Source organism: Benincasa hispida, chromosome 3 (genome assembly GCF_027475165.1).
Source record: "Benincasa hispida cultivar pf3 chromosome 3, pf3_genome.v1.1, whole genome shotgun sequence".
Classification (NCBI taxonomy): Eukaryota; Viridiplantae; Streptophyta; class Magnoliopsida; order Cucurbitales; family Cucurbitaceae; genus Benincasa; species Benincasa hispida.
The window spans coordinates 40,350,408-40,378,273 of NC_143480.1; the positions used below are offsets into that span (position 1 = coordinate 40,350,408).

The 27,866-nt window shown below is 34.7% G+C and overlaps 1 protein-coding gene across 1 annotated transcript; it reads left to right on the plus strand.

The window, feature by feature from the left end:
• The first annotated feature begins 491 nt into the window (after positions 1-491).
• On the plus strand, positions 492-27,382 carry LOC120073241 (DNA polymerase delta subunit 1). Its single transcript, XM_039025966.2, has 30 exons — positions 492-867; positions 970-1,080; positions 1,842-1,948; positions 2,036-2,195; positions 2,729-2,924; positions 3,041-3,176; positions 3,364-3,501; positions 4,302-4,379; positions 4,553-4,644; positions 6,638-6,704; positions 14,170-14,241; positions 15,388-15,474; positions 18,300-18,419; positions 18,503-18,601; positions 19,233-19,340; positions 19,453-19,548; positions 19,691-19,756; positions 19,885-19,941; positions 20,076-20,163; positions 20,453-20,532; positions 21,396-21,509; positions 21,854-21,968; positions 22,051-22,223; positions 22,352-22,423; positions 24,390-24,464; positions 24,535-24,624; positions 24,714-24,874; positions 26,309-26,382; positions 26,474-26,561; positions 27,148-27,382. The coding sequence occupies exons 1-30, from the start codon at positions 615-617 to the stop codon at positions 27,233-27,235; spliced, it is 3,261 nt and encodes a 1,086-aa protein (XP_038881894.1). The 5' UTR covers positions 492-614; the 3' UTR covers positions 27,236-27,382.
• Positions 27,383-27,866: the final 484 nt, after the last annotated feature.

Consider the following 27,866-nt stretch of genomic DNA (forward strand, 5'->3'; position numbering starts at 1 on the left):
AAAAAAAAACTCGCCTTCATTAAGAGAAGACTTCATTGTGAGAGCCTTGAGTATTGTTGACAATAGATACCTGTTAAAAAAATTAACAATGCAACTGTGATACGAGGGAGGATCGAGGTCATCATGAAATGGAGGACGAAAACTTGATTCTAAAATTCTTTCAACAATATTTTGAAAACGAAGAGATGAGGTCAGATAAAAATAGAAAAGTTCGTATTTATTATTGAAAATTTTGTAATTATAATGTGAATGAAGGAGTTCTTATAAAGTGGTGCAATTTTGTAAAGGAATAAGTAATGCCAACAATTCAAGAAGTGTAATATTGTTTTTAGAATATAAAATATTGAACGAAGATAAAATACAAATTTTAAGAGATGTAAGGCAAAAAGAAGATAAAAACGCACCCTTATTGCCCCTTTTAATATAGCATAAATAAATTGTACAAAGAAAACATTAAACTATAAATTTATAAATAATAATAATATCCGAAAATTAATATCTGAAAGCTGTCTTCAAAAGTGGCGGGAACCCTACTCTTCTTCCACGTTTCCCTCTCTTCGCTTGTACTTCCACTTCCATTGCTGAACCCTCTCCCTACCCAAAAAACCAGAGCAATGAACAACGGCAGCGCTCGGAAAGGTCGACCGCCGCCGCAGCACCCATCGCCGGCTCCAGCGGCCAAGCACCAGGCACTTTCTCAAGAGGAAGATTTCGTCGACGAAGATGTCTTCCTCGACGAGAATCTTCTCGATGAGGACACTCTCATCCTCCGCGACATCGAGGAGCGTCAGGCCCTCGCTACCCGGCTTTCCAAGTGGGCTCGTCCACCTCTTTCCCAGGATTACCTGTCCCAGTCGAAGAGCATCGGTGAGTCGAAATTTGCTGCTTACTACATTCTATGGTTTTCTTGTTAGTTGGAATTGGAACTTTAACGCGCGCGCGCGCGTGTTTGTTCGTCCGGCGTTTCAGTGTTTCAGCAATTGGAAATTGATTACGTGATCGGGGAAAGTCACAGAGAACTGTTGCCGAATTTGTCTGGGCCTGCCGCTATTCTTAGAATTTTCGGGGTTACGAGGGAAGGTTTGCATCCTTCTATGAATTTAAATTTATCTGTTATTCCAATGAGCAATTTTGTCCCAAAGAAAGTGGTAATCATTAGCTAGATGTCTTATAGTTCAGCTTGTGCAAAAGTGTCGCTACTTTAAACAGAATTGCCATATAATATGAGGATTACTACCATCGTTGGTTTTTGACGGATCAGGTTTATAGGTAGAATTCTGCTGGAATATATCTGTGGTGCATTCCTTGACTCATGTCTGCCTTGGTTTCATTTTTCCCCATTTGAATTTCCATACTCGTTTCAGTGGATGCTATTAGTTTTGAATTGCAAGCATTCTGATGGGCCAATTGGTATTTAAGGTAGGATTGACTCTGAGTAAGTTTTTCAAACAAAATTTCAAATGAGATTGAGGTCACACTTACATTATCTCTAGACGCACTGCAAGAGTGATTTCCCAGATGTTAGGCCACACTCCATTTGGTGCATGCATGACTAAGGTATTGTCTACTCAAGTGCTGGCAAGGGATGGATCATTGATAAGAAAAAGTTACAAAGAAAGAACGAGACGGACAATTTTCTAGGGAAAAGAATTCTAATATAACAACAGAATAAATATACAAACTTTTAAGGCAACACCACCTAACAATCATTTATAAGGAAATACTATCTCTGATTCTTTCCATTAGAAGTCTTGTCTGAGGTTTATTGTTGCAAGTTTTACTTGTTTCTGTAAACTCCGCTTCTATTCATATGATATTCCATTCCGTTTGATATATATCAGGACATAGTGTATGCTGCCATGTTCATGGATTTGAACCATACTTCTATATCAGTTGTCCTCCAGGCATGGGTCCTGATGATATCTCTATCTTCCACCGAATTCTTGAGGTATGCCTTCTATCCTTTATCTGTTAAAACTAGTAAAATTGAAAGTTCTAAACATCTGTTGTTGTTGAATTGGGTATGATGTCTTAGGCTAGAATGAAGGAGGTAAATAGGAACAGTAAAGCACCTAACTTTGTGCGGCGCATTGAATTGGTGCAAAAGAGAAGTATTATGTACTACCAGCAGCAGACTTCTCATCCATTTCTTAAAATCGTTGTTGCACTGCCAACAATGGTCACCAGCTGCCGTGGTAATTATCTCGTCTTTCATTTTTCTCAATAAAAGATCGGATTCTCATATATATGTGTGTTTGTGTGTATATATATTTTTTTGGAGTAGTTTCTCATTGGGTGGTGTAAGTTTTTTATAGCCTTCACTATTTATCTTTTTATATATGCTGTTTAATAAGTTACATTTTCCATTCCCTGTGCTTGTTTCTCTGTTCTTTTAAAAATAACTACTCACAAATTATCTCAAATGATATTTTTTTTGTATTTTGAGCAATAGACTCTTTTCATTATATCAATGAAATGTCATGTATATATATATTTTAAAAATGATATTTTCTCATAACATCCACATGAGAAGTGCTCTGTGATTCTTCTTAATATAATATTGCTTCTTATAAAGAAAAAAGTTCTTGTATGATGCTACTCTGATGTAATCTTTCATTTCACCAATGAAAATTTTGTTAACCTTTTTTTTTCCCAAAAGAAAAATCCATATGAGAAGTCTGAGTTCATGCTTTATCTCATTTGCAACATGTCAACAATTTTTTTCCAGGTATTCTTGATAGAGGCATACAAATTGATGGCCTTGGTATGAAAAGCTTCATGACATATGAAAGCAATGTGCTTTTTGCCCTCCGCTTTATGATTGACTGCAATGTTGTTGGTGGAAACTGGATTGAGGTTCCTGTGGGAAAATCTAAAAAAACTGTTAGAAATTTATCATATTGCCAATTGGAGTTTGACTGCCTGTATCCTCTTGTTCTAGAGGTCTTCATCTCTGTATCTATTTCTTAAAACTTTTATTTAAGTTCTACCTTTAGGCAGGCCTTTTAATATTGGCACTTTTCCTTAATACTCATCATAGATATTCAGACTTGATCAGCCATGCCCCAGAAGGGGAATTTTCTAAAATGGCTCCATTTCGGATATTGAGTTTTGATATTGAGTGTGCAGGGCGTAAAGGCCATTTTCCTGAGCCTACCCAGGATCCTGTGATTCAGGTTTAACTCCTTATTTCATTTTATTGTCATTTTGTGTACTAAAATCCATTTATTGGATTTTCGGTTTTGAATTTTGTTCTCTTTCATGGTTTGGGCCGTGGCCTTTTTCTGAATGGCTTACTCTCGTTTCTTGCTAAAAAAAAGGCAATTTTGTTTACTCTTTCTGAATGAATCTACCAACATCTAGGTGGCAAACCTAGTTACTTTGCAGGGAGAGGACCAACCGTTCACTCGCAATGTCATGACCCTCAACTCTTGCTCTCCTATTGCGGGTGTTGATGTCTTATCATTTGATACAGAACGTGAAGTATTGCTGGCTTGGAGGGTATTATTATATTTAGATCATATTCTTTCATAATTGCATTTTGTAGTTGTTAAAATGATCGGCATCCTTTCTGAAAAAACCTCAGGTGAATCCTGCATTCACAAAATAACTACATATGATATTTCTTAGAGTCTGAAGAACTTTTTTGAAGACGTGAGGCTTAGTTCTAGACTTATGCATAAGGTTTGAGCACATGCATAATTTCTTTTGTCGAATTAAATTAGTTTCTTATAAAAGGAAGATTAGCTTTAAATTAGTTTCATTTGTTGAATTAACTATTTGAGGGATAACGGATAATCTCTAACTCTTGCCCTTAGTGCTTATTTAGTTCTTTTGATGAATATTCATCTTTGTTTCTTATAAAGAGTATAAAAATAAAAGGAAGGTTGGCTCTTTAATCAATATACCAATGAGTAGTCAAGACCCTGTGATTTAGCTAATGCCAAAAGATAACTTTTTAGCTTAGGATGAAATTAACGATTTGTTTGGTTATACATTTAAAGAAAAGAATAATTAGTAGATAAAGAATGTGTGCTCATGTGCTCAAGTAACCATTGACAAATGTGAAAATGCACGGATATCTTAATGTCTTTTGCAATTTATAAACTTGGCAGTGTTTCTTCTGAGGATCAAGGGAAGGGGACATAAAAAAGATGATCTACTTATGATGCTGTAGTTATATACCATAGTGACTAATGGACTTCTGATGAGCGTGTAAATTGTCATTTACACGAATGACGAGAATATTTTTAACTGTTTTGGGAATAAGTTTAACTGTTATGGGAATATATTTGTTGCAGGATCTAATTCGTGAAGTAGACCCTGATATAATAATTGGATATAACATCTGCAAATTTGATTTGCCATATCTAATCGAGGTGATTATACTAATGCATTTGGTTTATATAGTTCTTCGTATTCCTTTTTTTTTGGGATAAAGAGTTCATCGTGATTAAGAAAATGTTATATGTTGTAGTTGTCATTTGTTACTATCACTTATGTCTATTGATTAAATTCAGACTAATTCACTGTCCCAATTTTCTGGATGCAGAGAGCCGAGACACTGAAAATACCAGAATTTCCAGTATTTGGTCGCATCAGGAATAGTAAAGTTCGTGTCAAAGATACTACTTTTTCTTCAAGGTATACATAATTTTTTCTTCAAGGTATACATACTTTTTTCTTTATTTATTATTTTCTTTCTGATGAGAAACATGTACTCCATTTCATTGATGAGATGAAATTACGAAAGAGAGCAAACTATGCCAGAAGAATAACAAAAACCTTTACTCTTCATAAATAAAACTTCCATGGAATAACCTGTTTAAAGTTCAAATTTACTGAAAAACAAGTGACTATAAAATGTTGTCAATTAAGAAATAATTATTTTGTATGCTATCAAGGAGACGGGCTTGTGTAAGCATCCTGGTCTCGATGGACATATGGCTAATATGATGAGACATCCAAAAATTTCGTTGGGAATGATAGCGTTAATTCATGCTTGAAGGAATCTTTTATGGTGTTTCATTTCTAAGAACAATGAAGCAGTTGAAGTTTGTGGCACTAGTCCCATCAGTAAAACTATCAACAAAGATTCTATAATAACTCCTGTCTCTGGAATAGTTTGTGGCACTATTCTACAGAATCTCTTGTTAGAAGGGGGTGAAGATGGGTCAGGATACCCTGTGGAAAATTTATGGCGAATGAATTTCCCATTGATTTTTCTTTTTGTTATATTACAAATTTAGTATTTGATTTTTGTGTTTGTTTAATCCTTGAATTAAAAGAAGGTTTCAATAATCTTCGTGAACTTCTGATCTTGAGTTTAATACATCACTGCTGTTACTACGGTTACTTAAATGTTCTTATGATATGATTGTTTCTTATAAGAAAAAAAAGAAAAAAGATATGACATGATTGGACTAACCAAGGATGATTTGACATGATAGGATACAGAGGAGATGGTAAGGTGAGCTAAAAGATTTCCATTGCAATTAAGTGGAATATATTTTATATTGATTTTATTTTTGTCCTGCTTGCCATTATTTTATTAAGATGCCATGCTCCTTGTGTCACCCCGTAATTTGTTAGTCTAATGAGCCCAAGTAATGTTGTTAACCAAAACCACTTATTATAATCAAAATTGAAAATTTAGGGACATAATTAAAATTTTTGAAGTTGAAAGACTATATAAATACACATACAATCATGGAAGTTCAATGACTTAATTTGTAATTTATCCATTTTCTTGTTACATTATCTTTTGTTTTAAAAGTAACTTAAATTGCAATTCTAGTCCTTGAACTTTGAAGTTTGTGTCTAATAGGTCTCGGAATTTTAAAAAGTTCATAATGGATATCTAAGCTTTTAATTTAGTGTCTAACAGGTCCTTGAAATTTCAATTTTATGTATAGATTCTTGACCTATTAAACATTTTTAAAGCTCACATCTATTTTACACAAAAATAAACTTTAAGGCTCAATTAGACACAAAATTCAATTTCATATCTAATAGATCCATTAATTTTATAAAAAAGTCGAATGTGTCAAGGACCTATTAGACACACAATTTAAAGTTCATGGATCTATTAAATACTTTAAAATTTATGGGACTTATCATACACTTTTAAAGTCTATGTAGGCACGAAAAACTTGAAAGTTCAGGGACTTGAAAGTAAGACATTGTTTTTTAATTTTTACTAACATAAACATTCAATACTATGTAATGTAAATCTTTGGTGATGTTAAAAATTTTATACCTGAAATTTAGGCCAAATATATAATTGCATCCAAAATGTGTATACAAATTTTCAATTTTATTCCCAATATTTCGAACCTTCATTCTTTTTAGCTTGTAATGGTGAAGGTTTCTTGACGTTAATGACAAGTTCCTGTGGCATTCTTGTTTTTAATTCGACATGCTACAATTATTATACTATTTGGATTGGTACTGTTTGCTTACCACTAAAGATTCAATTACATTATCTTATAAAATAAGAAGCTTTGCACTTTTGCCGATAAAGGGTAGACAGATAAGATCTACTAATGGTTCTAATGGTTTTTTTTTTCTGTTATGTTTTATATCAACATTCGTTTTCTTGGTGAGAAATGAATTTTGTTATTGATGAATGTCTCAGACAGCTTGGAACAAGGGAGAGTAAAGAAATAACGGTGGAAGGAAGAGTTCAATTTGATTTACTTCAGGTTTTATCTTTTATATACATTAAATAATTAGCACGGACAATGCATGCAGAGTTTTAAATCTTATTTTATTTTATTTTGTTGATAATTTGAATAATCTGAATTTTTCTCATATCTCCACAAATGGGTATTGTCCTAATATATACACCGATGAGAGCCAAATATGGCAAAAATAATCAACGGCAATATGAATGGAAATAAGAAAAAAATATGACTGGAAAGGAATGAATACTAATTAAAAAATAATATTCCAAAGAGAGGGGAAAGGAGAAGACTTTCTGTATTCAACACTCCCCCTCAAGCTGGATTTGTATATGTTGATTAAGGCCAGCTTGGTCTTTAAGACTTCAAAAGTGTTCTTGAATAGAGCTTTTGTGAGAATGTCAGCAATCTGCATCTTGGTGGGTATGTAGTAAAAGGAGACACTTTTGTTTTCTATTTTCTCTTTAATAAAGTATCGATCAATATCCACATGCTTTATGCGATCATGATGGACCAGGTCTTTGGCAATACTTATAGTAGCTTGATTGTCACAATGTACCTCCATTGGTTCTTCTGATGTGATTTTAAGTTCTGATAGGATGCTTTTGAGCCAGATTCCTTCACATATTCCTTGAGCTAGTGCCCCTAGTTCAACTTCATCACTACTCCTAGATACGACTGCTTGTTTCTTGCTCTGCCAAGTGACTAGGTTTCCCCAAACAAAGGTACAATATCCAGTTGTTGATCTTCTGTCTATTTTTGAGTTTGCCCAATCAGCATCTGTGAATACTTCAATGTTTCTTTTCTTAGATTTCTTGAAGTACAGTCCTTCTCCTGGAGTTCCTTTCAAGTACCTGAGTATTCTATAAACTGCTTGCATGTTTTCTTCAGTTGGACTATTCATAAAGTAATTTACAAAGCTTACTGTAAAACAAATATCAGGTCTGGTATGAGTTAGGTAAATTAGTTTTCCAACTAGTCTTTGATACTAATCTTTGTTAACCATTTTGTTTTCTTTGCTTACGTGATGATTCGTGTCAATAGGAGTATTAGCGGGCTTACATCCAAGCTTACCAGTTTCCTTTAAGAGATCAAGGACATGTTTTCTTTGAGAAATACTCAAACCTTTCTTTGAGTGGGTCACTTCCATTCCTAGGAAGTATTTAAGGTTGCCTAAGTCTTTTACTTCGAATTCCTTAGCTAAGAGTAGTTTTACTTTTCTTATTTCTTCTTCATGGTCTCCTGTAAGGATACTGTCATCTACATAAACGATGATGATTGCTACTTTACCTTTGCAAGGATGTTTGATAAAGAGGGTATGGTCAGATTGACATTGCAAGTATCTGTTATTCTTTACTACTTTGGAGAACTTTTCACACTAGGCTCTAGGGGATTGTTTTAAGCCATAAAGAGATTTCTTGAGTTTGCATACCTTATTTATGGTTTTAGTTGATTCTATATCGGTGGGTATGTCCATATAAACTTCTTCTTCTAAGTCTCTATTAAGGAAGACGTTCTTTATATCTAATTGGTGAAGTATCCAATCATTATTTACTGCTACAGAAAGGACACTGATAGTATTTAATTTTGCCACCGGGGCAAATGTTTCTTGGTAGTCAATGTCGTGGGACTGGGTGAATCTTTCGACAACCAGTCTAGCTTTGGGCCTATCGATTTCTCCATTAGCTTTATATTTGATGGTGAAGATCCATTTACACCCTACCGTGTTTTCCCCTGGGGTAGGTTTGTTATTTCCCATGTGTTATTCTTTTCCAAGGCATTTATTTCGTCTAATACAACTTGCTTCCAATTGGGATCTTTAAGAGCTTCATAGACGTTGTTAGGAGTGCATATGTTGGATAGGGTAGTTGTGAATGCTTTAAACTTGGGAGAGAGATGTTTATAAGAAAGATAATTTTGAATAGGATGCATCGTACAAGTTTTTACTCCTTTCCGTTTGTGTTGGAAATAGGGTTTTTAACCTAGGGGCATTTATGTAATTGTGTAAGACCCCTAGGGCTTCCTACTGTCTATTTATACAGTGAGTCCCTGTGTATTTAGTGTATCAGTTTTAATAAGAAAAGACTTTATATCGTAGTTTTTCTCCCTGTACTAGGGTTTCCACGTAATCCTGTTGTTTTTCTCTTCCCTATTCTCTTTTTAACAGTTTGCAATAAGAAGATCGAGGTTTGTCGTAAGGGTTTCCGTCGTGGAGTTAGGGACATGATTTTCGTGTATTTCTGTCAGATTTTGACTAAGTACCCGTTTATGTCCAAGGGCGCTTGTTTTCCTTCGAGTATATACTATGGGATCTTTCTTACGTTCGAGTGTGTTTTGGTTGGAAATATCAGTTACATTATAGACTATGGGATCTTTCCTACGTTCGAGTGTGCTTTGGTTGAAAATATTAGTTTCATGTAGGAAGGAAGCATTTTCTTCAATGAAGGTTGTTATTGGGGTTCCTTTGTTCAACAAGAATGGAAGGTTCAATGATGTCTTGCTTTTGAAAACAAGGTTGTGTTTCAAAGAAGGTTATATTCATGGAGGTATAAAATTTTAACGTGGTAGGTGAATAGCATTTGTATCCTTTTTGGCTTGGAGCATAACCTAGAAATATACATTTGATTGCCTTAGGATCTAGTTTACTCCCAGTCGATGATCTTGAACAAAAACTGTACAACCAAATATCTTTAAGGGAACTTGAGAGAATAATCTATTATGTAGGAATACTTACTTAAGTTTTTGTAAGGGAGTTTTGAAGCCTAATGTTCGAGAGGGCATTCGATTAATAAGGTATGTGGCGGTCAGAACAGCTTCTCCCCAAAACGATGGGATGGGGTTAACGAAAAGCATTAAAGCTCTAGAAACTTCTAAGAGATGTCTATTTTTCCTCTCTGCAATTCCATTTTGCTGAGGAGTGTTAGGGCATGTACTTAGGTGGGCACTACCTTTTTCTTTTAGAAAGTTCCCCAAGGAAGTGTTAAAATAATCCTTAGCATTATTAGTGTGAAAGATTTGAATTTTTGTGTTAAAGAGATTGAGAATCATGGCATACATATTTTTAAATATGAAAGTAACCTCAAATTTTTCTTTCATCAAAAAGACCCAAGTAAGTTTTGTGTGATCATCAATAAAAGAAACAAATCATCGTTATATTCTGAACTCTACTAGGTCCAAAACATCACTATGCATTATAGAAAAAGGATGAGAGGGTTTATAAGCGCTTACCGGATATGAAGTTCGAGCCAACTTTGCCATTTCACAAGACTCACGTTGAAAAACTTGAGAACTTTTATTAAAAATATCTGGAAAAATTTGTTTCAAATAGAGAAAATTGGGATGTCCTAAGTGATTATGCCATAACATTATTGTACTATCATAATTGTCCTTAGAAACAACAAAAGTAGATTTGCTAAGTCCTAACTCCTTGACATGAGAATTGGAAGCATTTTGTATGTAGAGACTCGAAGATTCTTAGCATTGCCAATCGTCTTTCCTGAATTCAAATCCTGAAGTATGTAATTATGTGAGTGGAAAGTGGCAATGAACCTTTTTGTAAGTGTTAGTTTTCTAACATAAAGTCTTTAGAGATAAAGTCATTGCCATTTCCCATTACTTTAGAATAGGTACCATCAACAATTTTTACAGTAGTTTGACTGTTACAATAGACATAATTAGTTAAAAGTGAGATAGCGCCTGTCATGTGATCTGAAGCTCCAGAATCAATAATCCAAGTACTACAATTTTCTTTAGTTGCATCAAGGGCATAGAGGAAGTTACCTGATTGTGTAACTGTAGTCACACTTGTTTCTGATGCTTTTTGAGTAAATTTGATTGACCAAAGAGTTTTTGGAGAAGATCCAATTGCTCCTTAGTAAACACATTATTAGCAGGGTAATGTTACCTTCAGTTGTTGCACTTGTTTGGTAGGCCTTTCCAGGTCTATCGCCTGTTCCCTTGTTTGACTTCCAATATGAAGGTTTGCTATGAATATCCCAACACACTTCTTTAGTGTGTTCTGGTTTTCTACAATGCTCACACCATGGTCTTGGTTTCAGTTGCCGATTATCAGTTCCTGTGTAGTTATGATTTTGATTGTAGCGGTTATCACGAGTATTTATACATACCTCATTACCAAGATTACGAGCAATTAAAGCCGATCCTTCAGTTTCAAAGCTTGCAGACACTCCTAGCATTAGTTTCTTCCTACTTTCTTCTCTTCTTACTTTTGCAAAAACTTATCTGATGTTAGGTAAGTGTTTAATAGCTAAGATTCTACCATGTACCTCATCTAATTCTTTATTAAGGTCGAGAAGAAATTTGAACACTCGTTTCTTCTCAACTATCTTTTTGTATGTAGCTCCATCTATAGTGCATTCCCATTTGTGGCTTTCAAATACATCAAGTTGTTGCCAAAGCTGAGACGGTTGGGTGAAATAATGAGTAACTTGCATATCCCCTTGCCGTATCTCGTGAATTTTGCCTTCAATTTCAAATGATTCCGCTGTATTTTCTTGGTCGGAATAGGTTTCACAAGTTGCTTCCCAGATGTCGCTTGCAGTCGAGAAGAGTAGAAATCCTTCACCAATTTCTGTCGTCATGGAGTTGATTAGCCATGACATACCATATCTTGTATTTTGGATCAACTTGGTATGGGATGAGATTTTCGCTTGATAGATAATCTTCCTTTTCTTTTCCACATATAAACATCATAACAGATTGTGATCAAGGGAGATAATTCCTTCCATTTAATTTTTGATTAGTAATTGGAAGAATGGTCCCTTCAGTACTGTTAGTATTCATAGATGTCATATTAGAATGTTTAATTTTGTAGAGGAAGATATTTACCACTTACCCAAATATTCTTTGTAACAAAGAAAAAACAGAAAAATACGTTCTCACAGACCCGAAGCTGGGTGAAAAATGATCCGAAATAATAGAAAAATGAATACGGAATGCCTAGGCCTGGAAATGGAAAAAATGATGTTCCCAGACCCGGAAATAAGGAAAAATGATGTGCCCAGACCTGGAAATAAGAAACGACCTAGACCTGTGAACCTGATTCAGCAATGGTGCGACTCGGTTGGCCCTATGACCCGATTCAGCAGCGGCACAGATTCAACCCACGACCTAGATATGTCCGACCCGGTTGGATACACATGACCCGATTGTCCCACGATGAGAAACCCTTGCTTTTTGTTGCTTAGCCGCGACTTCACTCCACGATTCTTGGCCGATCTGCTTTAGAAGGTTTCGATCGGCTGCGATTTGCTTCTGACATGAGGCTTGACTTCAATTTTCTTCTATTTGGATGATTCCTCACGGATTTGCTTCGGACGTGAAGCTCCTGTTCATAGATAGAGTTTTTCTGATGCACAACTTCAAACGAATCGGTATATTGATTGAAGTTTCAATGCTCTGTATTTCTTTACTAGGATTTTGGATGAAAATTCACAGAGATGCTCTGATACTATGTTGATAATAATTTGAATACTCTGAATTTTTCTCATATCTCCACAAATGGATATTGTCCTAATATATACATGGATGAGAGCCAAATATGGCAAAGATAATCAACGGTAATAAGAATGGAAATAAGGAGAAAATATTACAGGAAAGGAATGAATACTAATTACAAAATAATATTCCAAAGAGAGGGGAAAGGAGAAGACTTTCTATATTCAACATATTTTATAAGAAGCAATTTTATTGATCAAATAAAGTATCCAAATATATACAAAATGAGCCCATATTAAAGGGTATACAAAAGATGTTTCCAATTAACAAGGAAAGAGTAAAACTATGACTATGAAACGCTGGTTAATTTAATTTTATTTTGAAGCATAATAAGTTTCTAAATGAGATTTGATTAAATATGAATAACTAAATTGCCTGTATAGAAGCTGCATATATTTGAAATAGTTGACCGATATCTTTTAATGCATTAATTAAGTGTACTGATTTTGTTTCCTGACCATTTAATATTCTGTAAATGTATGTTCCTACTGAATGGGAACTAATTGAATATATTATTCTAAGTCATATGTAAAAAAACAGTGTTTTAGGTCTTGACAAGCTTTTGATCATGTGTGTTAATATATTCCTTGGTGTGACAAGAAAAATTCAAATAAGTTAACTAACTACTAAGTCGATTATAGTGTTGACATTTTTTTTAGTCTAGCAACAAATTATTACAAACTTTTTTCGAGTAGTAGAAATGTAGCAGAATTACTTTTACTCTTGCCATTTTTAATCATAAAACGAGTTTAATTGGTAGTAGCTACTTGCCTGTTTACTCCCTTAAGGGTAGATCAATCGGTAGCAGCCACCTCTCTCTCTTTCTTCCTTCTCCATTTAAAAAAAATGAATATTAACGTTCATGCCCTTTTTTGTTCTCTTTGTTTTAGATTAAATTATTTAATTTAGAAAATAACTATAAATCTAATTTTTTTTTATGTACCAATGTTTTTGGATTAACTAATGCATACTAATTTTATTTACTTCATTATATTAAAATAGGCATAATATAAAAATATTTAATTGTTAATGTGAAGTTTGAATGGTAAATTAATATTTAGACTTAATTTTGCCATTTGATTTAAAAGCAATAGAAAATAATGTTTTAAATTTACTTTATCATTTGTAATTGAAATGAATGCTTATTTACTAAACAAGAAGAGATCATTAATAAAATGCTGTAATGTAAATTGAAATCTATTTTTGTGCTTGTTTGGAGACCCATTTTGTGGGTGTTTCTTGTGGTTTGTCTTTGTATTCTTTCATTTTCTCCTCAATGAAAGCATGATTATTCATAAAGAAAATAAAAGTGTTAACTATTTTCGATATCCGAATAATTAGTGTAGTAACATTGAAATCGTTGGGGATATGCCGTGAGAGCTTTTCTTTGGGGTTGTTGGCTTGAAAGGAACAAAAGGCTTTTTGAAGATAAGTTTGTGGAATTCAATTCTCTTTGTGGTGATTTACCACTTTGTGCCGGTGCCATAGGTGTATCAAATTCTTTTGTAATTGTTATATTTCGATGATCTTCGATGGTTTTTATTTATTTTTTAAATAAAAAGATTATCTCCCTTTGGGTGAGGGTTCCCCCTTCCCCCCGACCCTAGGTTTTATTTCCTTTGGTTGCTGTTAATACATCATCTGTTTCTTATTTAAAATAAAAGTAAATTTGAATGTTTGAAACCGTTTTCGAAGTAGTTAGTTACTAAAATATTTTTCTTGACGTCTGAAAAGTTCTATACATTCTTTTAACATTTAACTATAAAAGATAATTGAACTAACATCTTGAATGTATTACATGTATTGAAGGTAATACGTGATTTTATGAATGGACATTTGGAATAACCTTATTAGAGAGGGTTTAAATTGGTCATAAAATTATTTAAGCCTTTTAATATGTTAAAGATAAAGTTGTTACGAGTTCATCACGGCTTAATTTATATTAAGTTTTTGTTCTCTTTTCTTGCAGGTTATGCAACGAGATTATAAATTAAGTTCGTACTCGTTGAATTCTGTCTCTTCACATTTCCTTTCTGAACAGGTGATACTCAGAAGTCCTCCCTTAGACCTTGTGATTTGAATCCACAGTATAGTTTGTTTCTCCTGACAATTAATATGTATGAATTCTGTCACTGTGTAAATGTTAGTTGGATTTGGATAATTGTTTTCTATTTTGTAGTTTACACAAATAAAAAGAATACATTTCTTTTTTTAAAAAAGAGGATTCCGTTTAGTTTACCAAGAGCCTAATAGTTATGACGTATTTATATTTTAATTTGTTAGGAATAATGAATTATCAAGCTCCCATCATTTTTTTATTGTTCAATCACTGGACAATTTTTATCAGCTTCATCATGTTTTTGAAATCAGCGATATGGGACAGGAAATTTCTTCACCTTAGTTCTGATAGAGCACCACAAAATAAGAAATTACTTTATTATCATGGCGTTTTTTAAGCCAGCAATGTGGAGTAGGGAATTTATGCTCCTATTCCTGAAGTTGAGCACCTCAAAGTATCCAGTACATTTTTGCCATTTACCTTCACACTTGTATAGGTATCAGGGCATTCAGGTTTTTTAAAGGGGTTCGACTGAGGTTGTTGGGAAGCTAAGAAATCTTGGTATTGGGACTTTTGAGATGCTTTACGTGGTAAATGAGGACAGGAAAGAACTATTTTCCCTCCAAATTTATTGGATCTCATTGGAAGGAAAAAGAGAAAAAGCAAGTTAGTTTTTGTATTTCTATTCTTGTTATCGATGAACAAGAAATTAGCTCATCCAAATGTGTGACTTCTGCTAACTTGTTGGGTTTGCATCATCAATTGGTCCAACCATCCCAATATGCATGCTGTTTCTTGTGCACTTGCCTTTCCGCTCTGCAAGTCTTCTTGTATTTAATTCTAATTCTCTTATATTGTGGTTTTCATGGTTTATAATTTGCCCTTTGATTACCTGCTGTAATATTTGGATTGATTTGGAACCAGTTTATTATTATAGAGAGCACTGAGGTTTTAAGATGCTGTTCTGTTGATGCCTTTATTTTTTTTATTAGGCCATATAATTATTTGCTAGACCAAGTTAGTGTTAAATTTCTTCTTTGCTATACCTGCACGCTACACTAGCTTTTTACTGTAAATTACCTATATAACCTTAATATCAGCTTGTATTCATATGCATGGTTGCTGCAGAAAGAGGATGTTCACCATTCAATAATATCAGATCTTCAAAATGGCAATGCGGAAACACGGAGACGGCTTGCTGTTTATTGTTTAAAGGTGCTTACCTCAACTCATTTGCCTTTCAGATTTTCCCATCTTATTCTGTACTTCATTTACTTACTATTATTCTTACTTTGATGCCATCCATTTTACAATTTGAAATTAATCCTGCAAACTGGTGTTGACATTTGTGAGAACTTAGAAGAAAAGTTTCTTTTAGTCCACCTTATTCAGTGTGCATGGAGGCCGGTCTCTTGCATTTTGAGGTTGCATTCCTACCTGGAAAAAGGCTTTCTTCTCTAAGGGAGAAAGACTTACTCGTGATTAGGTTGAGTGAGTTTCTTAGTTATATTTTATCTCGATTAAGAATTTCAGTTCCGGTAAGTAAGTTTATTAAGAGAGTGATTGAGAACTTTTTTGTGGGAAGGGATAGATGAGGAGGGAGGGTCCTATTTAGTTAAGTGGGAGGTGGTTGTTAAGCTAGTAGAGTTAGGCGGTATATGGATCGAGGGCTTGAGATTATGTAATTAGGCTCTCTGGTAATGTGGTTTTGGTGGTCCTTCTTGGAGCCAAATGCTTTGTGGTTCATATTTATTGTGCGTGAGTAAGACCTGTACATTTTTGTGTGGGTTGCAGATGGTGGTGCTATTGCAGATGGTGGTGCTAAGAGCCCTAGTAAAAACATTGGGAAAGCTATTGCTTCTAGCTCCCTTCTTTTTCGTAACTTTCTTTTGAAACGGAAACGGAACTTTTCATTGATATAATGAAAAGGTCAATAGCTTAGAATACAAGGAGACAAAATATCAAACCAAGAAAATTAAAAGTCGAGGATCTGGAGGTGCACCTAGACATCTCAACTATGTTGATACCCCCATATCACCCTCATCATTTCCAATACGAGATACAATTATTCAGAGATTACAAAAAAAAACTAAATCACTTGATTATATAGAGAATAAAACGCATTTCAATTAAGACAAATTCCCTGGATGGAATAATCTTCAAAATGCTTGGATTGTGAACTCCAAGTAGAAGCTAATAAGCGGTCTGACCCCATCTGTCAGGCCAATCTTTATACTTATCATGGAAATCTCAGATACCAAAGCTTTAATTGCATTTGACCATAATATCTGAGTTCTAAAGGCAAGAGAAGGACCAACCAACAAATGGAAAATGTTGTCTCTAATTGAATTCCCAAAAGCCCATTGCACACTGAAGCAGGAAATTAGCAAGAAAATACACCCGCAATTTCTTGAGAAGGAACAATCAAAAAACAGATGCTGCATATCTTCCCCATTGGCTAAGCAAAGAGGACAAATCGAGGGTGATAAAAGTTTGTTTTGCAACTTGTGTTGCAAAGTGGATGAACAATTACGATAGCTTCCAAATCTCCAAATCTCTAATTGATGGTGGCCTTGGTGGATGATAATCTTGTAAGTGGAGGTAGTTAGACTTATAGGTCTAAAATCTTTGACTTGTGATGAGTCAACCTTCTTGGGAATTACTCCTTGATGCAAGCATTCAGCTTTCCATTAGAGTGAAATTCCTCAAACAACTTCTGAAAGACAGCCTTGAAATTCTACCAGAATTCAATGAAAAACTCTACTGTAAAATCATTTGGCCCAGGAGCTTTGTTTTTTCCAAGAGGTTTAATTGCCCGAAGGATCGCCTCACTTTGAAAAGAGGCAATTAAAGCTGAATTTTGAACGCCGACACACAATTCCAAGTCATATCAGAAGGAATGGCTCGAGAACCTGAAATTTTCAAATACAAAGAAGCAAAATAGCTTAAAATTTCTGATTCAATCTCCCGATAAGATTGAAAGGTTGACCCATTGCTTAAAACTAATTCAGTAATCATATTCTTCCTCTTTTTTTGCTGAAAGAATTCTATGGAAAAAGCTGGTATTTTAATCATCCAACTTTAACCAATTCAACTTGTATTTTTTTAATTAAGTTCCTCTCCTCCAGAAGGTATAAATTCATAAGATCTCCCTTGATGGCTAGTCTAATATCCATCTCAACAATTGAAAGGTCTTCTCTCTCGGCTTTCGAATAAAAAAAGGTCAATTTAGATAATAAATCTCTCTCTTTTCTTTTCCTTTCTAGTTCATATTCCACAAACCAAGATTTAACTTCATCTTTTACCTTGCGCAGCTTGAGACTTATTGTAAAACCTGCCCAGCCTTCTGGTCGATCATGATCCAAGACCTTTTGGATGATCTTCGAGCACTCTTTAATCCTTCTTTTTCGTCATTTATTTGATGTTTTGTTGGGGAAGGCTGGATTGTTTACTTTTAGGAAGATTCTTGGGTGGGTGACAAGTCTTTTTATGAGTTTTACCCACATTTATGTCATGTCTTGGTAAGAGGTTGCATTATGTGGCTTCAATTTTACCTTCCTATGATACCTTTTTAACAATTTTGTTGGGTTTTCATCGCCTTCTTTTTGATAGAGAGGCGATAGATGTGATGGATCTTCTTCGCCTTTTCGTAATCCACTCTCTTGGATGCATTTATATTTTGAAAATCCTGGTAGGTTGTGATTTGATGGAAACCTTGATCTGGTATGCCTAAGCCTTTCATGAAGCTAGATACATGCTTGTTTTCTAGATGATAAACGCAGTATCTTCCCTCAGCTTCTTTTTTTTTTCCCTCTAAAAAAAACTTTGTTGATCTTCACATGCTAGGTTTTAGAATCCCATGGTGAAATATAGAAATGAATATTCTTACAGCCACCAATTGATATTAATAGACCTTGCATTTTCTTAGCTTTGGAATTCAATTGAGGTTGTTGTTTCCCATCTTTTCTTTATAATCTTTGGTAATGTCGAACTTTCTTAAAATTCTATTGGTTTTATATTTTTGGGGTGTGGGGATTCAGGATGCGTATCTTCCACAACGGCTTTTAGATAAACTGATGTTCATTTACAATTACGTGGAGATGGCTCGAGTAACTGGTGTTCCTATTTCTTTTCTTCTTTCAAGAGGGCAAAGCATTAAGGTAATCCTACCGTCTTTTAATTTTGTAGTCACTCCTGTTGACCCAACACAGAATTGTTGTCAACTTTAGGATTTTTTTCCCAGGTACTCTCGCAACTCCTTAGGAAGGCAAAACAGAAAAACCTCGTTATTCCAAATGCTAAACATGCAGGATCTGATCAAGGAACCTATGAGGGTGCTACTGTAAGTTCTTCAAAATCCTATATAATTTCCTTGGTGTTCTCAACATTTTATTTTATTCTTATTGATGCTTTTAAGTAGTAAATGATAGTGGTGTCGGCTCTCTATCATGACACAAGTCTTTAGTGTCGGTCCTGACCTGAGTATCAATTTATACATGCCTTCGAGTTGAAATGTTTGATTAATTTTGTTCACTGGTGCAATTGGTTTGGTTCTCTTAAACTCTTCTCTCTGATGAGATTGAACTCCTAAGAGTATAATTTTGATAGGCATCCTAGTCTATATTCAGTGTCAATTAAAGGAAAAATGTTAGTGGATGCACATGCCATCCCTTGGGTTATAATATGATATTAAAAGACAATGAAGTTGGAGACTTTGTAACAAAAACACAGCTGACAATTCAAAAGAAGCCCATTTGAAAAATGCTATCTTACAGCTCATTGAAGCTTCAATACAGCAGCTCATCAACCGTTGATTTGTTGAGAAGTCATAAATTTGATTTGGGTCAGGTGGATTTTTGTTCAAATAATGTAGTATCCCCATTTGAAAATATACAGTTTATAGCTTCTTCGTGGAATGCTTTACACAATTATTTTTGTAACACACAACGTTATCTGATTAACTTGTATTGCAGGTTTTGGAAGCAAGGGCGGGGTTCTATGAAAAGCCCATTGCTACGCTGGATTTTGCATCTCTATATCCATCCATCATGATGGCATATAATTTATGTTATTGCACTCTGGTGACGCCTCTTACATATTTTTGGCTTATAGAATGTGCCTTTCCTTTCATGCTGGGAAATTATTCTCAATAAATTTGGGGGAAGCCTTTCAACTTTGAACATTCTCTTGAAGGTGACTCCAGAAGATGCTCGCAAGCTAAACTTGCCCCCTGAACATTTCAACAAAACCCCATCTGGTGAGATATTTGTCAAGCCAAATTTACAGAAGGTCAGCGGGTGAATAATTTCAATTCTAATGAAATATGACTGATTCTTTAATATGTTTTCAATCAACCTGATTAAAGCATACACATTTTGCAGTAAATATTATGTTTCTAACTAATGTACCATATAACTTTGATATACTTCAGGGGATACTTCCTGAAATATTAGAAGAACTATTGACTGCTCGGAAAAGAGCAAAGGCAGATTTGAAGGTTATTGTGTTGCTCTTTTCAACCTTGCCCTGTTGTGTCACACAATCAGTGTGCCGTGCCAACTTCATTTTTATACTACTGGTTTTGTCACTCATTTACTTCGTTTCTTCCCTGTTACCTTTGTGTAGGAAGCGAAGGATCCTTTTGAGAAGGCTGTGTTGGATGGTCGACAGCTAGCTCTGAAGGTACATTTCACATTTTTGTTAGTTTGCTGAATAATGACCCAGTTTCGTGTATATATATGTATACCCCTTTTTAATTAATTAATTAATTTTATTTTTTAAGTTTTGTACCAACGTGTTGCCTGCCACCTTTTCAGATAAGTGCAAATTCTGTGTATGGGTTTACAGGAGCTACTGTTGGTCAGTTGCCATGTATAGAGATATCATCGAGTGTTACAAGCTATGGTATACTTAAAAATATAATTTAATGTTTTCATCCTTAATTAAATTCTTTATATTGGGGCAATGACTTTGATAAAGGGCTAAGAGGTCATGGGTTCACTCCATGGTGACCTCTTACCTAGGATTTAATATCCTACAGGTCCTCTTGACACTCAAATGTTGTAGGATTAGATGGGTTGTCCCGTGAGATTAGTCGAGATGCGCGTAAGCTGGCCTAGACACTCACGGATAGAAAAAAAAAAAAATTCTTTATATTCGATTTGTTCATATGATTGAATTGGCTATCTTAAAGGTCGACAAATGATTGAACACACAAAGAAGCTTGTGGAAGATAAATTTACAACGCTTGGGGGATATGAGCACAATGCTGAGGTAAGTTTATTTGTTTGCAATTTCATTGATGTATGAAATTTAAACAAAATGGGGTAAAAGAAAGATCACCTAAAGGAGTTACAATAAACTTCTCCAATTGGACAAAAGAGAAGCAAAACTATTAGTGCAAAAAGAGAATCCTATGTACACCACGTTAGAGCAAGGTAAAGAACATTATCACAAAGTTCACATGGGCCATTTCCTTGGCTCCAAAACTCATTTGTTTCCTTTCCTACCACATCAACCACAAAAAAAGCACAAACTAAATTCTTCAATATGACGAGGTAAGTTAAACTTTCTGTGATGGTAATTTTGGAAATAATATAATTTATGTAGCTCCTGTTTCCAAGTTTATTTATGCCCAAATTTCCAGAGAAACTTGGTCTTGCCTTTTATTAATTCAATGATCATTTGCTGCATCTTTAAGTGGGTTGTATAAAACGAGGGAATCTATCTGATTACACTTCTAGGAGCACATCAAAGAACGAAGAGATAGATATAATACAAACAGAAAGAAGTTAAGGGGATAATTTTTCCATTTTGATTTAGACAATTACAGAACTAACAACACATATTTGACAATGGATGCAAATATTATAATAGATCAGACCGTTCTAGTCAACCCCAAAGAATCAGGGGTACGACTAGCTACCCTTTTTCCTGATTAATCTCTTAACTTAAGATTTTGAAGTTCCTTTGGTTTCTTGCTTATCGTTCGATCATTGATCTAAAAAAATGTCGATATGTCCGGATGGTTAAGGGGACAGACTTGAATTGTTAAATCATTGATAATTTGATTCTTTTGTTGCATCAATCCATATCTCATTGATGATCTTACGGAAGTCAGTATTTTATGGTTTTAGGTAATCTATGGTGATACAGATTCCGTTATGGTACAATTCGGTGTGCCCAGTGTAGAAGCAGCAATGATCTTGGGAAGGGAAGCAGCTGACTATATCAGTGGTACTTTCATAAAAGTAAGTTAACTGGCGTTATTATGAATTTTTTTTTCCTCTCTTTTATTTTTTTGTTGGTACGCTGCTAAATGCTCTGCAGGAGCTTTTCTATTCATTTATATATCTTTATTTGGGTATAATATATGAATAAATTAACTGTATAGTTTTGCTTTCAAATCTGAAGTCAACAGTTTATTGAATGTGTAGCTAGTTGTCAGTTTATTTTTAATACTTTTCTAGGAAGTTGCAATATTTAAAAGTATAAGATATGTAATCTTTTCTTATAAATTTTCGTGTGCGTTCTTAGCTGATGTTTCCTCCATGGCATTCTCAATTTTCTTGATGTGTTTGTCCATGGATTGTAGCCTATCAAGTTAGAGTTTGAGAAGGTATATTATCCATATCTGTTGATTAGTAAGAAGAGATACGCTGGTCTATTTTGGACTAATCCAAACAAGTTTGACAAGATGGATACCAAAGGTAATGATGGAGAACCTAAAACGTCTTTGTCCATGATTCAATTTATTTTCTCCATTTCAAATATTCCATTTGACATCTACAGGCATTGAGACAGTTCGAAGAGATAATTGCTTATTGGTGAAAAACCTTGTAAATGAGTGCTTGCACAAAATTCTTATCGATAGAGATGTCCCAGGGGCAGTTCAATATGTGAAGAACACGATTTCAGATCTGCTTATGAACCGTGTGGATTTGTCACTCTTGGTCATCACTAAGGTTGGAGATATATGTCAAATATTTTTATTTCATTCCACTAGCTGTCAGGGAGTACGCTTATTGCATGCTTTTGCTTCTAGGATATAAATCGGAAGGCTTTGTAGTGCACTAAATTATTTGATCCACAGGGACTAACAAAAACTGGAGATGATTATGAAGTGAAGGCAGCTCATGTTGAACTTGCTGAGCGCATGCGTAAGGTTGTGGCGTTTCATTGTAGTTTATTTTCCCTAGCTTCTTGACTCTATATTTGGTATCAAATTCCCACACTTCAGTTTATCTTCTTATTTTCTGTCCAAAGGCAAAACTCTTAATTTGAAGAGAGGAATACTAAAAAAAGGCAATAAACTAACAGTAACAATTGGGGAGAGAAAAAAAAGGGAGCAAATACAAAGAAGGGAATTAGAACAAAGGAAAAAAATATAATAAATACAATAATGGAAATTTTCCCATTTCCAACAATATTGGTTCCATCTTGGCATGGGTAATAATGAAGAGAACTTTTTACAATTCGTTCGCCCATGTAGCGATCCATTGGGTTTACAGTGAGAGATTCTCAGTTTTCTGATTCTATTATTGTGGCACTTGGCTTAAGACATACATCACTCCTATTTTTACTAGTAATTATTTTTCTATTATTGATCTATTCTTTAGTTGCCGTTCTATTTGTCAAGAGGATTAAGGTTGCTGAGATTTTCTTTCGAGGATGAGTGGTTTGCATTTAGTTGAATGAGAGTCTATATCTAATCCCACGGTATTGGCGGCCTTGAACCTAAGAGTCACGTGAACAAAAATCGAGGATAAAAAGGTACTTCGGAGATGGTCCCGAGGTCGTGAAGGTCTCTTTGGAGGAGTTGGAGGATCTCTCCCCTGCAATTGTTTTGAAAGATAATTGGACCTTTCAAGGAATTCTCATTTGTGATTCCCTCATTTATGTCATGCGTGTAACGTACTCTCTGTTTTTTTTTTGATGAAATGAAAAGAGGCTATCCCTCGTATAAGCAAAGGATACGTGAAAGCTTAGTATCTTTAGATCAGTAGGTGCACTTGGATATCTCAACTAGGTTGACACATCCATAGTACCCTCATCATTTTCCCATACAAATGTTCTTGAACTCATCTTTAATAGCATGTCACTTAAGGCTAAAGTTAGTAAGAATTTATACCTCTTGCCACTCCCAATCCTAATGTTCATAGAATAGGAAAAATGTAGCACAATGAATATACTTCAAAGTAATTCAAATAACTTGGATGCATTCATCTTGATTAAACTCAAGCAATTTTTTCCGACTTATCCCTATTTTTAACCTGTGGTTGCTTAGACATTTCTAACACTTCCACACTCCACAAATACCTGACCGATGACCTTACTTCCCCCCTATTGCAGGGGTTTGTATGTTTACCTACAAGAACTTGGTCTCAAAGAGAAATTCATCCATTAGTAGATTTGCTGCAAATGAGAATGCCAAAATAATAGGGTAAGCTATCTGCCAAAAAACAGCACCAAATTCATTATCGGAGGGATAAAAAGAATGGAAGAGAGAACAATGAAGATTCCAACAAGAGAGACCACCCACAATCTTCAAAGCTGCTGAACACCACAAAGAAATATTGAAAATGAAACCCATAATCAGTCGAAAAATCTGCTACAAGAACTGTTCTTAATAATAACTGGAAAGACCTTTGAAGCTTCCAAAGAGTGGAGCTCATTGGCAATGATTGAGGAAATTTTCTTTGAAGATGGGGAAATCCCTATTTCGCTTAGGCCTTTGTCGAGACCATGGAGAAGATTTTCAAATTTTGAAACAAGGCTGCTAGACCATCCCTATTTCATTTTGGCATCCTAATCAATAAATAGCATTGTTATTCTAATAGATTCAAGACTCCTGTTAGTGCTCCTTAGCTTAGTATTTCCACACATCCATCCATGTGTTTCCAAGAATTCTGGAAATATACCATTAAGTCGCACAAGAAGCATTTATAAAATGAAAGAAATACGTCTCCTTTCTAAACATTTTATCTTGCTTTTTGTGGTATGTTTTCTTATTTCGTGACTTGATTGCATGACCGCTGTCAGTAAGAAAAAATGTTTGTGATTTATGTAGTTGCTGCAATGGGTGACTGTTCTTAAAACAAGATTATCTTACTTCTTTTTATCCTTAATAGCGAGATGCTGCCACTGCTCCAAATGTTGGCGATCGTGTCCCTTATGTGATCATTAAAGCAGCAAAAGGTGCCAAGGTAATCTATTTGATATTTCATCCCCTCCAATGCTCAACTTGTATGAAGATTAATATTGTATGACTATCAGGCATATGAGAGGTCAGAGGATCCCATTTATGTTCTAGAGAATAGCATACCTATAGACCCTCAGTACTATCTCGAGAATCAGATTAGCAAGGTTGGATTTCTTTATGATTTACACTGTAATTTCTTGTTTTCTGTTTTCTTGAGTTACATAGCCAATAAAAGAGTATGTCTAAGTTGCAGCCTCTTCTACGAATTTTTGAGCCCATCTTGAAAAACGCTAGCAAGGAACTTCTACATGGAAGTCACACGAGATCAATTTTTATTTCTACTCCGTCAAATGGTGGCATAATGAAATTTGCTAAGAAACAGCTTACCTGCATTGGCTGCAAGGCTCTGCTAAGGTAATTTTAACAGCTTTGTTATCCATCTTAGTTTTGCTAGTTTGAAGGCATATTTTCCTTTTCTTCTAATGTTCGCTGTAGCAAGCTCAGTATCTTGCTAAAGTGGATTGTGTACCTATAGTATTTGTAGACCTAAATTGCTCATTGTGTGTGGGTGTGAATTTTCTCCAGAACAAGTGAGTAATTTGTACAATCAAAAGAATAGGACTTATCTTCGAAGGTTCTCCTAATCCTTTCCTTCCAAAGCTCCCAGAAGTTCTCCACAAAGCACTAGCCTTTCTGCTAAGGCTCCACCCATTTAACAAATTAATACTTTTAACAGCCAATCCTCAGCACCCAGTGACATACACGAACGAAGACCAAAAGCCATAAAACTTTGATTCCAACCTCTCTGAGCAAAGGGGCATCTTAGAAAGAGGTGCTCCAGATTCTCCTCTCCTCTTAAGCACAAAAGACACACCGAGGGGGAGGTTCCAATTTTGCATTTTCCTTTGCAATCTATCACGAGTGTTCAAACTTTTGTGAGCAAGACTCTAAAGAAAAACTTTTATCTTCTTTGGCATGTTAAATTGCCAAATTAGGTTGATCTATGGAGCTTGAAGCTTTTGTCTAGTTTTAGTAATCTTCAAAAATGCCAGATGACTAGAGTACTTCTATTTTAGTTTGATGCATTAAAGTTTGGGTACCCTTGAATCATAGACCTAAGTTTGGTTTAGGCATTCAATCTGACAAGGATATTTTGTTTCTTACTTTTATGCCTGACCAGAATACCTAATTAGAATGTGCTGCAACGAGCTGACTTATACCTCCAACTAGTGATACTAGAGGGTTACGCTGTTTATCTATGCAAAGCTTATATGATAATGGTGAATTATGGGAAAATAAGAAACTTTTCTAGGGTCAGTTAAATGCCCAAAATTCTCCGTACAGGTTTGGATCACTGGATATATTATATATATTAAATAAGAATAATAATTGTTAATTGATAAGGATACTGAATTTTGTAAATGAAAAAAGAGAAGAGACTAATACTCAAAATACAAGGAGAGGACAAGCTGAAAGAAACAAAAGAACAAAAAGGTCACATGCCAAACAGCAAACACCAAACACCAAACTTCAAAGAATTGCCAAGAACAAGAACAAAATAAAAACCAATATAAATCAGAAATATAAAAAAATAGAAGAGTCCCAGCAACGTGAAATAAAAACCACTGAAGCAATAAAGCTGAATTTGATAGACTGATTTTTGTTTCCATTTTGCGCTACGTTTCAGAAAAATGAAACAAATTGTTTCAGACTAGGACTGGTTTGTTGCATCGTTTTACCTAGGAATACAATTCACGTTTGGTGAATATTACCTGAAATGTTATATCTGAAAGTCAGCTTAACAATATTTTTTCAATAAATTCCGTACTGTTCTTGACTGTACTCCAGCAAGGCAGACAAAACTCTCTGCTCACACTGCAAAGGAAGAGAAGCGGAACTTTACTGCAAAGCAATTGCAAATGGTAATCTTCTTTCTAAGCATTTACTCGAAATGTCTAAGCTATTGAATTCTCACCTGTATAAAATTTGATTTATGTTCGACAATCATTCCAGTGTCTGATTTGGAGATGGTTTTTGGGAGGCTTTGGACACAGTGCCAAGAATGCCAAGGGTCTCTTCACCAAGATGTCCTCTGTACGAGGTATTATTGTTTTATCTTCTTGACATGATTCTTATTTGATTGGAGAATTGTTAGATAGTTAGTATATTTAAGTTTAATATTTGTTTAGTTTGTTGACTTAGATTAATTAACATTTTAGAATTAATTAGTTAATTGTTTTATTTACTTGTAAGGGATAGACTAAGAAGTGAAGACATTTTAGTTTGGAAGTATGACCACGTCTGACATGTGGACATTCCGACACTAGTTGGACATGTATTGTACTCTTGTTAGTGCAACAAATGTGTTAGACATGCATAGAACACGTGTTAAATAGACTAAAAATACACATGTACGACAAAATAATGAATTTTTAGTGTGAAATACATCAATTTTTTTTTTTAAGCATATCAATGTATCAACTCATTTACTTTGAATTTTATTTTGGGATAAAAATGATATATATTTTTATAAATAATAAATGCGAATTACTTTTTGATAGTATTATTAGCATGCATGCAGATTTTATATTTTCTTAATTCAAATTTTGTTTTCATACCCTTTTTTTACCTGGTTGTTTTTGTACCTCTGTTTCATAGTTTCACGAGTGCAATATTTTGGTTTACAGTCGAGACTGTCCGATATTTTATCGAAGGAAGAAGGCACAAAAAGACATGGCTGAAGCTAAACAGCATTTGGAACGTTGGAATTTCTAATATCGTTGAAAGGTTTTGTTTTGTTTTTCATCAAGTTCATGACTTAGATATCGACTAGAAATTTGTTGTTTCTAGAAGCCTCCCTCCTGTAAATTATAGTTATTATACATTTTAAGGCAATTTATTGTTACATAATTTGTGTATGAACTCCTGGTTCTTGTCACTGTTGTGATTTTGCTAGTCATTCGTTCTTCAGAGCTCGTGGTTCTCTTGCGCCATAGTGCCCATCCTCAGGCGTAGTTTCTAAGTTCTACTCGGCCATAGAGAGCCCGAGTAGAACCCCAATTGTTGGGAGAGTGGGGAGGTTTCTTCTTACCACCTAGGAGTTAATAGAAAATTAGTAAATTACCATTGAAGGAATGAGGTTTTTGGCTTTGCTATGAATCTTGTGTGTCATTGATTCTTTTAAGAAATCATCCAAAGAAAATGATTAAAGAGCAGACAATTAAAAAAAAAAAAAAAGCCCAGTGATCTACTGGATGAAAAGATCGTTTGAAATGTTCAACTAACATAATTATTCAAACGGTCAAGCTAGATGTTAGTGGCAAAAAGGTAGTGACAGTCTAGTGAAGAAGTCTAACCTCAAAAGAAAGCTTCCATTTATAGAGCAAGTGTTTGAGTGGTCCTGTGT